The sequence below is a fragment of the Bos javanicus genome, chromosome 14, assembly GCF_032452875.1.
Source record: "Bos javanicus breed banteng chromosome 14, ARS-OSU_banteng_1.0, whole genome shotgun sequence".
Lineage (NCBI taxonomy): Eukaryota > Metazoa > Chordata > Mammalia > Artiodactyla > Bovidae > Bos > Bos javanicus.
This window is the reverse complement of record NC_083881.1, coordinates 69772733-69788801: the sequence shown is the minus strand read 5'-3', so window position 1 is coordinate 69788801 and position 16069 is coordinate 69772733. Positions and strand designations below refer to the sequence as shown.

Below are 16069 nucleotides of genomic sequence, written 5' to 3'. Positions count from 1 at the left end.
CAGTGTACAATCCTATAGTTTGAAACCGCAGTCACAAGGAGACCCTTTCAAAAACCCATAAATCTAATTCTAGTTGATAAAAACCCAAAAAGGATCACTTTCAGCTATGAGCTCTCAAAACTTATTTCTTCAAGGTTTTGTGGGCAATTCTGTTGATTAGGTGATGAAACATAAGTCAGGTTTCAGTAGATCTTACTGTCACCCAGATTTTGTGGCTAAAATGTCTGTACCATGGGTGATTGTCACTGTGCATGTTTTGTAAGCAACCACTTCCTTGTTGAAGGAGACAGTCTCCTTTTGTTTTTATTCTTCCTTACGCGCTCAGGGCCGCCCGTCAGGAGATGCCTTTATCCAGATGAAGTCTGCGGACAGAGCATTTATGGCTGCACAGAAGTGTCATAAAAAAACCATGAAGGACAGATATGTTGAAGTCTTTCAGTGTTCAGCTGAGGAGATGAACTTTGTGTTAATGGGGGGCACTTTAAATCGAAATGGCTTATCCCCACCGCCATGTAAGTTACCATGTAAGTTTTTCTTGGGTCTTGGCGCTATTCTACGCTGTATGCTGGTAGGTGCTTAAGCTGCTTTCATAACTTTCTGTGCCCCTGGTTCTTTCTAAGGCAGGTGAGGTGGTTACATAAGGCTTTCCCATCTGGAATCGGTAGTATCTGGTAATCATTTAAGACCTTGGTTGTGGACACCCATAATTAGAGATGCTACATATACCTCCTTTCAAATTATATTCTTGCTTTTCCAGTGATAAGCACTTGATTTCTGGAGCTTAGTGTGCTCAAGATAAGCACTGACTCTGGGAGGCAACCTGGCTATGTAGATATTTTAATACGCATTTAAAGGTAAAATAAATATAACAGATCCTTTTTGTTTTTTTCCCGCAACATATTGTGGGTTTTGTTTTTTTTTTTTTTTAAAGCAAAGGGTGATTTGATGCCCATTTTGCATTTTTAATTTTTTGAGCATTAAGTATTTTGGGGGAAAGATAACCTGAAGAGCATCTCTCTTGCTCTCCGGGATATCTGGAATGAGCAGCTTAGTAAAAACTAAAATGCGTAAATGAATTAGCCAAAGTTACCATTGGATCACAGGATCAGTGCTTAAATCAGGCCGTGCTGTTGCTCACTGGCACCTGGGTGCAAGCCATCTGGAATCCTGTCTGAGAGGAATAAGCCCTTTAGCATGGAGACCAACTTCCGGTTCATGACTAAGGAACCTTTGGGGATCTGATGTTCAAAACTTGAATTTCCTGACAAAGTTTTCAGTTTTGAATAAGACTTTTTCTTAGGAAGTATGTTGGGTATGTTTAAAGAATGTAGCACTCAAAGTATAGTCCAAAGATAACTAAGAAAGTGAACTGGATGGTGTGCTTGATTCCAATAAAATGTGGAGTGTTAAGACATCACTTTCTAGTAAAGAGGAATCCATACCAATAAACCTATTTGATAAACTATTTTTCATAGAACATTTGGTAGGGCTTAATCCTTTATTGCCCTTGGAATTCCTAAATGCTAATATTCCATTTATCTGCTGCTTGCTGTTGGTGAATATCTAAGAATTGATCACTAATGACTATAAAGTTTAAAACATTCTTATTGGGCTGAAGTGGATATCTTAATGCAATCTGTTGTGTGTTTCCTGTCCATAAACCACTGATAATATCAGTAACTTTTACAGTTTCCTTTATTGCTAATCTATCAAGCATTGTAAGATAAGGGAAATTCTCCATCATGTATAACCCCAGTTCTTTTACTGTGATACATTTTTACTTCTCTCTTCCTAGTGGAAAAAAATGGTCATTACAGGCTCCATAAGACTTGCATTTCTCTTTCCCCCATCACAAACCCTAAAATAATAATTTTTCAAAATTTAAATGCATTTTTACATAAAAACTTACTTCCGTATTTTTACTAACTTCTAAAGATTTTAATTAAAATTCAGCTGTTTGTCATTTTAGTGGAAGAGTTTGCTACTTTAAAAAAATTAGAACCAATTTTTGCATCTCTTATGCTTGTTCTGGTGGTTGAGTCGCTTAGTCATGTCCGACTCTTGCGACCCGTTGGACTGTAGCCTGCTAGGCTCCTGTGTCCGTGGAAATTCTCCAGGCAAGAGTACTGGAGTGGGTTGCCATTTCTCTCTCCAGGGATGCCTGTTCTACTGCACTTATTTTTTTCTGCCAACTCACTTTAGATGACCCTCTCTTTATGACTTAGGCATCTCAGGTCTGTTTGCCCTTTCTCTGGACTTTTTAGGCCAGGGATCATACTTTTAAAATTATCTACACACTAGGTATCTAACATGTAACAGTTTTTGATGGATATGAAGGAGGCACCCCAAAATTGAATATGAGATCAATATGTTAGTCTTGGGTTTTTGGTTTGTTTGGAGGGGTTGGGGTTTTTTGGTTTTGTTTGTTTGTTTTTGGCTGCACTGCTTGGCTTGCGGGATCTCAGTTCCCCAGCCAGGGACTGACCCAGGCCACAGCAGTGAAAGCCCAGAATACTAACCACTAGGCCCCCAGGGCACTCTCAGGTCTCGGATTTGTGTACCCTTATTCAGCTAACTTACTCATCTCCATAGACATACAGAAACCTCTAAGAGCCAAAGACAGTAGAGATTTTCATGTGAAAAGTTATCCATTGGGCCTCAGCTGTTTGCAAAATATATTAGGTGATCCTAGGTTTGCAAAGTGAAGTCAGGGACCCCACATTCAGGCCACCGCTCGGTTATCTCTGCTGTTGGGTGCAGGTGTCCTGGAGAGTGGTGCTCATCCCATACATTAAAGCTAGGGACCAGCAAGTGGTCTGACTTAAGTGAGTTGCTGTCTTCAAAGACTTTGCATAGCCAGAAGACAAAAAATCCAGTCCTTTCTAATCTAATCTGAATCCACTTTTCATCAGCTGCCTCTCAGGAAGACTTACACATATTATTTCTTCAGGGTTCTTTTTCAAGGAATCTGACTTATTTCTTTTTTTTTTGCACTGGTCTGAAGATGTCGATTAGTTTTGAAAACCCATATTCTGGGTGCCTCGAAGGGTGCACAATACAGAGATAATCTGCTTGTTTTAGGTCACTTTGCTCTGTCACAGTCTATGCTTTGGCATAGCACACGGTCCTGATGAATAGTATTTTACCCTGACTGTCCTCATGCTGTGCTGTAGAGTCGAATTCTCTCCATACTGGCAGTATAGCTCTCAAAAGGGAAAAAAAAGAAAGCTTTTAGTTTGAAGCTACACGAGATGTCAGTCTGTCCCATGTTTCTTTCCTCAAAGAGTGAGTTTGTGGTTTCTTGCACTTAGGAGCAGGGTTAAAAAAAAAAAAATGTGTCATGAAATTTTGAGAAGACTTAAAAGTCCACTTGGAACTGTTTTTTTTCCCCCAAATTTCAAGCTAAGAACCATTCTTTAGGTAGATGGAGTGTGTGAGATTTGAGATTGCTCCTACATATTATCTATGTAATCAAAAGGCAGTTGCTTGGGATGGTATACAGAACTGGTCTCTTTCTTTCAAATGTGTGTATGGAAGGGCGACCTCATGGCCTCAGTGCTTCCATGTGTCAATATCACTAATATATCTCAAGGTCTCTCTCTGTTTGTTTAGGCCTGTCCCCTCCCTCCTACACATTTCCAGCTCCCGCAGCAGTTATTCCTACTGAAGCTGCCATTTACCAGCCCTCAGTGCTCCTGAACCCACGAGCGCTGCAGCCCTCCACAGCGTACTACCCCGCGGGCACCCAGCTCTTCATGAACTACACGGCGTACTACCCCAGGTAAGGCTCACAGGAACAAAGGACTCCTTTGACAGCCGCCGCCTGAGTCCACAAAAGAATGTTGCCCGCCACATGGAAGGTTAGCATGGCAGGCTGCAGTTTCTGGTCATACATATCTCTGTCCAAGAAGGTTGTTTCAAGACAACCAGAATGTTTATTTTTTTATCCATGTCTTATTGACAGCATAGTCTTTTAGATTACTTATGTATACAATTTCCCTTTTTCCTTTTGTTTTAGGGCTGTTCGTGAGTTAGCCCAGTAATCATTATAAAAGAGTGACAGTATCAAGTGAATGAATTACAAAACGAGAAAATCTGTGGTGAGGGCAGTTCATTTTTAAGAATTCATGTCAGCCCAAAATAGATGAAAGCTGTTTTAAATTTTGTAGGGCTTGTATTCTTTCCCCTCTAAGTCTTTACTAACAAGTCCAGAATGAGATTTTTCAGTACTTTCTTGGACTCAACATATTTTAAATCTGATTGCTTTTAGTTGTTCTCAATTTCTTGGAGGCAACAGGATATAATGGAGAGAGTTCGTCAGTCTCATCTCTTCTTCTACCTGCAGCAGTTCACTTAACCTTTCTGGTTCTTAAACAGTGATGGGATCAGCCATGTTTCTGGAGTCCCTGAGTCCTTCCCAGGTCTGATTGCCTGTGATTCTAACTTGGATATAGAATGTCCTCTCATTCTCAATCTTTTCAAAAAAAAATTTTTTTAAGTCTTGTGTTTAGTTACTAACCAGTTCACTTTATTAAAATAAAAATTTTACTTTGGCACAAGCAATATTGCTCACATTTTTTCCTAAGGTACATAAGGGCCTTGTTTTTGCCTTCTCAAGCTATTTAAAATAGATGCGTTGAATACATCCACCAATGTACCTGTGAGGTTTTGGCCTGGAACTTACCTGTCTGATCTCTAGAGTTATGTCACACTGTGGCTTTTTATTTTTGTTGCTTGTTTATTTGGCTGGGGAATTTCGTTGGCCTTGTGGCATGGCTTTCGGGATCTTAGTTTCCCGACTAGGGATCAAACCTGAGTCCCCTGCAGTGGGGTGTGGCGTCCTAGCCACTGGGCCACCAGGGGATTCCCTGTCCCGCTGTATTTCCGTGCCCTCTCCATCTACGGTTTCCTCAGAGGGAGCAAGAACATTGAGATCTTGGTAGCATTGAAGCTTGCAGCCAATAAATGTACTTTTTTAGGAATTTTAAAAACTTTCATTCTTGTTTTTAAATGGAAAATATTGAAAATTTTCTTTATTGGGGAAGAACAGTGAGAAAGCCATGATAATCATCAGCTGACCATCTGGAAAATTTGAAAAGGCCCAGAAGCGTGAGCAGTTGTTCTTGGTTGAGTACTGTGTCAGGCACCCACTCCAGTCCCAATCTGTCAGCTTCTCTGGAGCCTGTGACAGGCACTTGCTGGTAGCGGCTCTGGTTATAAGAAAGATCTTGGTCTTCCTTTCTCGTGCCATCAGAATGCCAGGAGTGGGGTGCTCCGTGCCCCTGGGTGTCGGGGGCACTTTCTTGTGCCTGTAATACACTTGGAGAGCCTCCAATTCCATCATTGCCTTGCTCTCTGGACACTGTTAAAAGAAGGAATCTCTTAGAAATAGTTTCCCATCATAGTGAGTTGGGAGCGTAAGTCTGGAACTGAAGCCCCAAAGGCAAGAGAAACTGATTTATGGCTTAATAGTTCCTGTAATTTTTTTCTACTAGTAGTTTTAAAGTTTGTAATGTCCTCCTTAGTAAGTCTAAGAGGATAGAAGTAGTGAGTAAAAGTAGATTCAGATTTTACATGACTCTAAGTCCAAAAGTAACCTCAGTTATCAATTTGAGAACATACACATTTATGTGCTTGTAAATAATGTGACATGCTAACATATGTTTGGTTGGTTTTTTTCAACTTGCCAGTATGTCACTGACTTCTTGCCTGAGGAATATCTGCAAATTTACCTCACTCTTGTAACTTCCCATAACTAACAAGTTACTTCGCATTCATGTAACTTTCTAAGAATGAAAATATGTCATAATTTTAAAATTCCTGTATTTTTATAGACATCTAATTGTATCTTTCTCTATTAAACCTCATACTGATCGTTAAATACTTCTTGGGAACAATTTCACAAAAGTGGGATTTTTAAATCATGCTTGTGTGTTGTATTTAAATTAATATTTCCAAATAACTCCTAGTATGTTTCATTATTTGAATTTTCATGTCCCTCATTCTAGGAAATTATATACACAAACAGTGTTCAAACATTGGAATGTTCTGTTAACCAGACTTAAAGTCTGATATAATCTAAAAAAATATTCCAAAAGCCATCAAATATTTCATAGTTTTGGGAGAACGCCACTAATTTCTAACCTCACATGACTGTAAGGCATTTGAGACTCTGTAATATAAATGTTGAAAGCATATTTTGGCTTATTTACTGATGTGTAGGAAAATGGGAGATAGTATACTTCAGGCTAAAACAGGATATTAAATCGGAAGCTCTGGAGTTTGTCTCTTTTCAAATTAGAAATAAATTTAAGTTCCCTCCACTTAAAAAAAAAAACTTTATTGACGTATAGTTGATTTACAGTGTTGTTTATCTCTGCTGTACGACAAAGTGATTAGTTATACACATTTTCTTTTTCTTGTTCTTTTCCATTATGGTTTATCATAGGATGTTGTCCCTCCACTTTTTAAATGAAAGCTGTCTGTCTGACTTCAAATTAATGCCATATGTTCATTACTTTAAAGATGCTAACATATTTTGCAAACTTTTAAAAGCAGGCCCCTCAGAAAATGATACTGATTTTTACCTGTTTTTAATTAATTTATCTGGGCAAGCTGTTATTCAGTACCTCTGTGTGCAACACATTTGGAATATTAGGGTTAATAAAATATGAACTCTTTCTGCCATAGGGTAGCTAACAGAATTCATCCCTGTGCAAAGTCAGTGACTTCAAAGGGCTCCTTCTGCTAGAGGGCATTTGTTCTTGTTTTACGTCCTCCTACTTGGTGTATCTTCCAGTGGGTATTGCTCTGAGAATATACTGATAGCATCTCTCACTGTAAGGATTTGGATTACTTGAGGAACATGTAAGGAAAAGAGCAATGAACCAGTTAATTGCTTTTTGTTTAACTAGATGAGTTTTTAGCAGTCTAAATGTGTGGCTGTGACAGCAGCATTTTGAAGAGCTAGTGAAATTAAAACAAGTGGTTCTGTTTGCTGCTTAAGAACATTGGTTTTTTCTTTCTCCACTTGAAAGAAGGTTTCAGGAACCCGGTATGCCAGAGCTTAGCCTAGGATACAAAAGAAGTGTTGATGCCCACCCTGCTTATCACTCAAAACTTCTCTCCCATTACACCTTTTCTCTCCTATTACATAAAGTCCTACCTTTTGTTCTGACCTCTCATTTTTCTTAGAAAAGAATATTCTCTTTTGCATCAGAGCTATAAGCACAGGTAAGAAACATGCTAGATCTTCAGCTAAATGTCATATAATTTAAAGAAAGATGGATTAACATAAATGTCTTGTGTATATCCATTGCCTCACCTTTTGTAGGACATATAACTAATAACATATTCACTTTGAACCAAAGTAGAGGGCAAGGGGGTGGTTGACATTTTTAATGAGGGATGCTTTATTTGCATGCCCACAAGAAAGGGTGGGGTTGGATGAGGGATCCTTTTATTTTGGGGGATAACCCATTATGTGAAACCAGCTCCTTTCTAGCCAAGCATTAAATACTAATAGTGAGACATTCTACAGTGCTTGGTTTGTCATGTCATTTTTGTATTCTCTCCTGAAATTCTTTGTACTTGAACCAAAAGAATACCAACCCTCTGAGAGATGCCTGCATTTGCTGTTTTGAAAAACTTGGCTTTCTTGTTCCAGTCTCCTTTGTTTTACTGAGATAAATGTAGGTTCACACGCCATGTAACAAACAGTACAGAGGCCTTCCATATACACCTGAACTTGTTTCGTCACTAAGTTGTGTCCGACTCTTCGTGACCCCATGGACTGTAGCCCACCAGGCTCCTCTGTCCATGGATTTCTCAGGAAAGAATACTAGAATGGGTTGCCATTTCCTTCTCCAGGGGATCTTCCTGACCCAGGGACTGAGCCATGTCTCCTGCTTGGCAGGAAGATTCTTCTCCACTGAGCCACTGGGGAAGCCAGATTTACTTGCTGAAAGCTTTCTGATAGGACCAAGAAAAAGAAAGAATTCTTGTTTTAAAAATGTCTTTTTATTTTATAACAAATACTTAGTGTCACAAATGCAAGCTGGAACTCAGCGTGCAATAAAATGACACTAGAATGTTGGAAAATGTGATATTCATGCAATATCAGGCAATGCAATAATAAAGAAGCACCAGATAATTTGCTGGTGGAAACAGCTTTGTTTTTCTTTCCCAATTTGAATGTCATTTCTAAATGACATAAGCAAGAACTGTTGTGGGCCATAGAGTATACTGTCAGTGCCTGAGAATTCAGTGTAGTTTCATGGAAGAAATAGTTGTTTACTAAAGACCTTATATAATGAGTAACTCAGGGAATTTAAAATATACTTAAAATTCTTAACTTCAAGGAAAAAACTTTACTCAGAACACTTAATTGATTTCAATATATAAAGTTTTTTTCCCCGATTCTTTTTCTTAAAAATGTTATTTTCAAGCATAGCTTTTAAAAAACCTATGACAGAAATTTTCAAACAAGTAATTTGGGAATATATCTATTACTCAATATTTTGCCAATCTGGTGTCGTCATATTGAGGACATTTTAAAGCACAGAAACCCAGACATCATTTCTTTCACGTGTCGCTGTTTATGTGCCCCGTGTATCTCTAAGCGCCTTATTCTTAAGTGTTAATGCTGTTGTTGCACTCATGCTCAGCTGTGTTCTACTCTTCTCAACCCCGTGGACTACAGCCCATCAGGCTCCTCTGTCCATGAGATTCTCCAGGCAAGAATCCTGGAGTAGGTTGCATTTCCTACTCCAGGGGATCTTCCTGACTCAGGGATCGAACCCATATCTCGTGTCTCCTGCGTTGGCAGGCAGATTCTTCATTACTGTGCCACCTGAGAAGCCCTTAAGTATTGATAACTTTAGTTAAAGCAGATAAACTTAACTAGAACACGTATGCCTATCTTGATAAACAAAATAAGCCTCTTTTGCCTCCCCTGCCCTATGTAAGCATTTCCTTGGTATATATTTACTGCACTGAAGTAGGGTTAAAGGAAAAACTGACATTTGTCTATGAATTTATTTAATAATAGAGTATTGACTTTTTATTTCATTTAAGTTCAAAATAAACCATAATAACCACAAAACTAGAATGGGATTGCTTCTAGACAGGGTGTGATTTGGGGGGAAAGAAGGTGGTGGAGCCCTCCTGCTTGCTTTTATTGTGCCTTTCAATGTTGTCCTCAGTTCCTATTCAAAAATAAGACAGAAGTGCATTTAAAAAACAAAAACCCAAAAGTAGTTTCCAAAATAATAGCTTTTGTAAATGTGCCTCTCTGGAAATTGTTGTAACATAGCATGGATCACAGTGTGTTTTGCTTGCTTCTTCAGCTACAGCTTTTCCTCAGAATACTACTTTTTAAACTGTCGTTCTCAAAATATGTAAGATCAGTTATCATTCTATGCTTTAAATCAAGCAAAAAGATTACTTTTAAAATAATTTCTGGTGTTGGATGTAGTTTTCAAATGTAAAAGGAAGCTTTGTGGGGACAATTCTTGTTTTGAGTAAGAAGTCTGTAACTTTACTATGTGTTTGGAACATATTATGATAAATGTAGTAGGGGGTTTAAATTTTTGTAATCTTTAACGTAATTGGAGTAAATTTAAGTTTAGCTACCAAACAATTTGACAGTACCTAAATTTGCTTACTATTTTGGTGAAATAGATTCTCAAAAGATTTCTTTATTCCTTCCAAAGTGTTTTTATATTTGTTGGTTACTTAAACTTTCTCCAGGAGGTAGATGCACTTGGAAAGAGAGACTTGTAGCCTTTAAGAAGAGCTAACAGAAATGGAGGATCCGTGTGTACTGCCCAGTCCATCTACATGAGTTTTTTTTTTTTTTTTTTAACATGAGTATTAAGCTCAAAAGAATGTTGCAAAGTCAGCCTTCTTGAGACTGTTCACTTCAGATGAACAAGTTAGTTCAGAAATTTCCAAATGAAAATTGATTCCAGCCTTTACACTTGCTAGGATTAAAACGTTGTTTCTCCAGTCACTTTCCAAATATAGGGTCTTTATGTCACTAGGGGCGTTCATAACTGTTAAACAAGACTCAGTGTGGTAATTTTGCAAGGAAGTAGAAACCAGATTTCTTTTTGTAAGACTCCTCAGGATGTTTTCTGTGTTAATGTGTTGATGTATTGTGACTCATTCAGAGGAGAGTATATTCTCTTCTCTAATTTTCTTTTCCCTTAACCTCTTTCTCTAATAAGGTAGGTAATGCTTTTGATCTCTGTCCTCTAGAGAAGTATGACGAGTCATCACATTGTTTTGTCATGCTATAACTACTTCTACTTTGGAATGCTATCCGTGTTGCCAATGTTTAGTAATTTGTAATTGTTAAATGAAAGAGTATTGTATTATGAGAACTGTTTTCAAAAGAGTATATAGTTTTCTTGGTTGTTAGACACCTTGGCCTTCACTGTTTTCATATATCTTTCCCTGTGCTGAAAAAGAATTTGCAGTGATGTATTAGGATACAGAGTATTTGAAAAAAAATTGTGATATAAATTAAGACTTGATTAAAAATATAAGATAGGAAATGTTTGATAGTCTGGCAATTAAATTAATCTTAGGCGATTAATATTGGCATAACAATCATGGGCTTTGGGCAGGAGGAAACTTGAATTGCACACTCATAATTTCAAAGGAAAGAAAGTCATAAATTTCTCAGGGAAATCAAGTTTTTCTCCACATTGAGTTTGAGAGTTATTACTCAAATCCATAGAACGTGGAGTGCTCCCATGGAGGAGATCTTCCACTTTATAACTCACGTGTTTGACTCCAGCCACAAGTATACATATATCCCCTCCCTCTGAGCCTCACTCCAGAAGGTTCTTAACACGATCTCAGGGTCACCTGCTGACTGAGTCTCAGCAGCAGTGTCTGCATAACTGTGATGCTCTAGTAGTCTTTTGAAAATAAACCTTCGAGGAGAACCCCCCACCATGCTGTTTTCTTTTTCTCTTCATTTCTTCTCACCTCCCCTCGGGTCTTTGCTGGTTCAGGCAGCCCCAGCAGGGTTTCTTAGCAGTTCAAGGTCAGTCTCCTTGTTAGTTTATACAGTCTCTGCATGCCCTGTAGGAACTCGGCGTTCAGTGTTAGGCTGACTCATTCATTTGGACCCTAACCCTTGGGTTCTTTTGTGGTTTTATCAGTTTTTTAATCTTGGCAGCTTTTGAGTACCGGTTACATTATTGGTACTATGTCCATCTGAGACTTTTTTTTTTTGCAGAGTGTTGGGATCTTAAGTTTCCCAACCAAGGGATTGATCCCATACCCCCCTGCAATGGAAACACAGTCTTAACCACTGAACCACTAGGGAAGTGCTTCTAACAATTTAATTTCAGAGTAACCGCTAGAAGAACCATGGTGTCCATTAGTAACAACTCAAGTTCACTTCCCTTCTACCCACTTTACTTGCCCCTTCTACATCCCTAAATAACTACTAATATATTTTCTGTTTCTATGAATTTGCCTGTTCAGATGTTTCATATAAACAGAATAACGCCATTTGTGGTCTTTCATGACTAGTTTCTTTGATTTAGCCTGTTTTTGAGGTTCATTCACGTTGTAATATGGATCAACAGTTTTCATTCCTTTTTATGGTTAAGCAGTATTCCATTGTAGGAGTATACAACATTGAGTTTATCATCAGCTGTCAGACACTTGGAGTTGTTTATTCTATTAATAATGCTGTATACATCTGCATTCAGGTTTTTGTGTGGACCTAGATTTTCAGCTTTCTTTAGTTAGGTATGTACATAGGAGTAGAATTGCTGGGTCATATGGTAACTTTACGTTTAACTTTTCAGAAACAGCCAAACTGTTTTCCAAAGGGGCTTCACCATCTTAACATTCCCATTAACAATGTTTTGGCATTTTTCCTTTCTTTACATCCTTTTCAGCTCTTTTAACTATTTTCATGGGTGTGGATTTGCTGTCTCATTATGGTTTTAATTTACATTTATTTAACTATTGATTTTGAGCAACTTTATACATGCTTACTAGCCATTCACACGTTTTCTTTGGAGAAAAGTTTATTGAAGTCCTTTGTACATTTTTTAATTGAGCAATTTTTCTTACTGTTTTTTAGTTGTAAAGTTTCTGTATATATTCTAAGTAGGACATCTTATATGACTTACAAATATTTTCTTCCAGTCTGTGGGTTGTCTTTTCATTTTCTTCATGATGTCCTTTAAAGCACAAAAGTTTTTAAGTTTTGGTGGGTTTTGTTTCTGGCCATGCCACATAGTAAAAGCATGGATTCCTAACAATTGGATCACCAGAATAAAAAAGTCAAAGTAGAAAGTGTTAGTTGCTCAGTCATGTCTGACTGTTTGTGACCCCTTGGTATGTCCATGGAATTCTCCAAGCCAGAATACTGGAGTAGGTAGCCTTTCCCTTCTCCAGGGGATCTTCCCAACCGATGGATCGAACCGAGGTCTCCTGCATTGCAGGCAGATTCTTTATCATCTGAACTACCAGGGACTAATTCCCCAAAAGTTTTAAATTTTGATGCAGTTCAACTTATTTCTTCTTTTCTCACTTGTACTTTTGTCATATAGAATGCAAGGTCATGAAAATGTATTACTACATATTCTTATAAGAGTTTTGTTGTGTTAGCTCTTGTACTTAGGTGTATTATCCATCTTGAATTAGTTTTTTATACAGAGTAAGGTAAAAGTCTAAATTCATCCTTTTGCATGTGAACATTTCACTGTTCAGCACCATTTACTGAAGAGAGTTATTTTCTCATCAAATTGTCTTAGAACTCTTGTCAAAAATCAGTTGACCAGGGACTTCGGTTGAGTCCTGTGGTTGACTCCATGCTTTCATTGCTGAGGGCCTTGGGTTCCATCCTTGGTCTGGGAACTGGGATCCCATGGGCAAACAAACGAGTAAATAAATTGACCATAAATGTAAGAGTTTATTTCTGGCCTCTCAAATTCTATTCCATTGATCTTTGCCTACCGTTATGGAGGTACCACACCAAAGTTTAGTAAAGTTTTTAGGAAATTCAAAATACTTTGCTCTTTTTCAAGAAAGTTTGGCTGTTCTTGGTCATTTGTAATTCCATATATGTTTTAGCTTCAGTTTTGTTGATGTCTGGGGGAAAAAAAAAGAATATGATAGCTATTACATCAAATCTATACAATTTAGAGTATTGCCATTTCAACAAAATTAAATGGTCTGTTTATGAACATGGACTGTCTTTCCATTTATTTTGATGACTTCTATTTTTTAACAGTGTTTCATAGTTTTTAGTGTGTAAGTCTTGCTGTTCCTTTGTCACTTTTTTTGTAATATTTTGTTCTTTTAATGCTGTTGTGAATGATTGCTTTCCTTATTTCATTTTTAGGTTGTTCATTGTAGTGTATGTATATATGTGAAAGTCGATCAGTCGTGTCCAACTCTTTGCAACCCCATAGACTGTATATATAGTCCACGGAATTTTCCAGGCCAGAATACTGGAGTGGGTAGCCTTTCCCTTCTCTAGGGCAACCCAGGGATTGAACCCAGGTCTCCCATATTGCAGGTGGATTCTTTACCAGCTGAGCCACAAGGGAAGCCCTATTGTAGTATACAGAAATGTAATTGATTTATTTTGTGCATTGATCTTATATTTCTAACCTTGCTGCTTTGAATGAATGCTGCCTGTATGGGGGGAAGCATTGAGCTAGGAGGTAAGAAGTCTGGGTAGTTCTTTGGTTTTGTGAAGAGCTAACTGGTTGTGTGACCTTCGGGAAATCATTTAACTCTTAGTTTCCGTTTCTACCTCTGTGAAAACAAGAAGGTGTGGCTGAATGATGGCTAAAGTCCCTCTCAGCCCTAAAGATCAGCATTCCCTCTCTGCTCTCACAGTTATACATGGATTGACTTTTGGTCTCTAAACAGACTCTCCTTGGAGAGAGTTGTAAAAATCTCTCCAAGTAACTCAAATATGCAGATGAGTTGAGAATTACTGTTTTAGAGACTTAGATTATGGGCAGCTTGATGTCAAGTAATATTTTCAGGCTTCCATATTTTAGATATGATGAAATGGAAGAATGGGGATGGAAATAGCAAGAGTGAGAATAATAACAGAACAACAAATTACTGCGTTTTATGGTTTGTGGAGTATTTCGATACGTTAAGTCATTGATGCTGAAGGACAATTCTGTGAAACTAGGAAATGTTTTCATTCCCATTTAAGAAATGATAAAATTAAGTGACTTGTTCAGGCTTACTGTGCTAGTAAAATGGAGGCTAGGATTGGATTCACCATCTGGTATCATTCCTGTTAACCCATCAGTTAGGATTATGTAGGCTAGATAATCTCAATTTTTAGTCCCTTTCATTATGTCTTTAGTCTTTGAAGTGGATAATTACCTACTTAGAATGATTTGTGTTAATAATCTAAAGCTGTGTATCTTTAGTGCTCTTTTAAGCTAATGACTTATAAAAAAAATCCCTATGCATATATGAGTATCGGGCAACTAATTGTGAAAAACAGATTGGTATGGGACATGGTGAAACTAATTTCATAATATGGTAATCATTTGAGTTACTACATAAAGAATGATTAGTTATTCACGTGGCTTGTGTTTCTTGGCGGTAATTGTTGCAGATACACTAAAAGGACCCACCATCAGTTTCCCCTCATGTTAATGGTGGTTAATGTAATTTGTTATGCATCCCTTCCAGTTTACCAATACACACTTTTTTTTTTTTCAGTTCAGTTGGGAGAAATAACTCATGGGTGCTATAGCACTTTGCTCTCACGTTGTTCTGTACTTAACTGTGTTGTGCATCTGCTGTATACAGGGATAGAACAGTGTGTGCTTTGGAGCAATCATTTTGTATACCTTTTGGTCTCTGGCTATGGTTTCTGTTATTCCTCTGCGTTCATGACTTTCCTTGCCTTAGTATTCCTGGTAACTAGCCAGTTAATCATCAGTGAGCTGGGCTTTGGAAGTGGTGCTTTGTGGTTGAGTGGCTGCAGAAGTTTCCTTCTCTCCTTCCTTCTCTAAGAATCTCAGACAGAACCGGATCTTTGGGGACACCTTGCATTTAACTCCGCATTAACCCTTCTGTCTTTCTTTCCAACTTTGGGCTTTTGTAGAAACGGGGGACAGAATAGTTGTGGTGTACTTACCTGCCTTGGGAGAGAGAACTGAGAATTCTAAGAAGGGTCACCTTGAGAAAGTGTTTCTTTAAGTAACTATTGTGTTTAGAGTAAATATTAGACATTGTCTGTTTCTATTGGTTCATTGTGCTTTCTCTCCCTTTAGCCCCCCAGGTTCGCCCAATAGTCTTGGCTACTTCCCTACAGCTGCTAATCTTAGCGGTGTCCCTCCACAGCCTGGCACGGTGGTCAGAATGCAGGGCCTGGCCTACAATACTGGAGTTAAGGAAATTCTTAACTTCTTCCAAGGTTACCAGGTCAGTACCTTGAAGAAGAAAAATACTCAGTGCCCTTATTACTTAAGCTGATGTGCCTAAAGAATGCAGCCAGGATATTCTCTGACACTCATGTGTACAAACGCTTTTAAATAGATTTGCTTTATGAAGAACCAGAGTCGGGGGATTCGTTATCTGAGTGCTTACTTCAAACTCATCTAGGGCTCTTCCATGCTATTTTAATTACTTCCACTTAATTTTAGGTGCTTTTCTTTTTCTCTCTTTCAGTTGGGCTACTTTGAGAAAGCTGTTTCTGCACACAGTGGTGTGGGTCTTTCCATCTAGAATAAGATTGGCTAAGAAGGAATTTTCTTCAAAGTCAAATTGTTGACTAACGAAAAAATAGAGTTTGAGTATTTAAAAAGTAGTCTGAGTCCTTTCTGCCTGGTATGGAAGAAACAAGGGTGACTCAATGAATCTTTAGATGGTAACTCTTTTGAAAAGAGCTGTAGGAAGTGTTTCTTTTATGATAACTAATGAAACTGATTTTTACTCTGTCCCATTTTTCTAACGCTACCTGTGTCCATCAGTTGTTCTTTGATTTTTGGTAAGAGCTTGTTAAAAGCAAGCAAAGTCTTCTCATTCTCATCTCACCTGAGAGGATACTTTT

At 38.1% G+C, this 16069-nt stretch overlaps 1 protein-coding gene across 6 annotated transcripts in view; it reads left to right on the top strand.

Annotated features, from left to right (window-relative positions):
• Positions 1 to 16069, top strand: part of ESRP1 (epithelial splicing regulatory protein 1) — a 58517-nt gene that overhangs the window by 29215 nt on the left and 13233 nt on the right. For 2 of the 6 annotated variants that reach the window (XM_061439349.1, XM_061439345.1), the window contains 3 exons: positions 326 to 524; positions 3613 to 3781; positions 15291 to 15441. In XM_061439349.1, the coding sequence (XP_061295333.1) occupies positions 326 to 524; positions 3613 to 3781; positions 15291 to 15441 (519 nt within the window). The remainder of the gene's footprint in view (positions 1 to 325; positions 525 to 3612; positions 3782 to 15290; positions 15442 to 16069) is intronic. The other 4 variants (XM_061439347.1, XM_061439346.1, XM_061439344.1 and 1 more) reach the window with 3 other exon arrangements.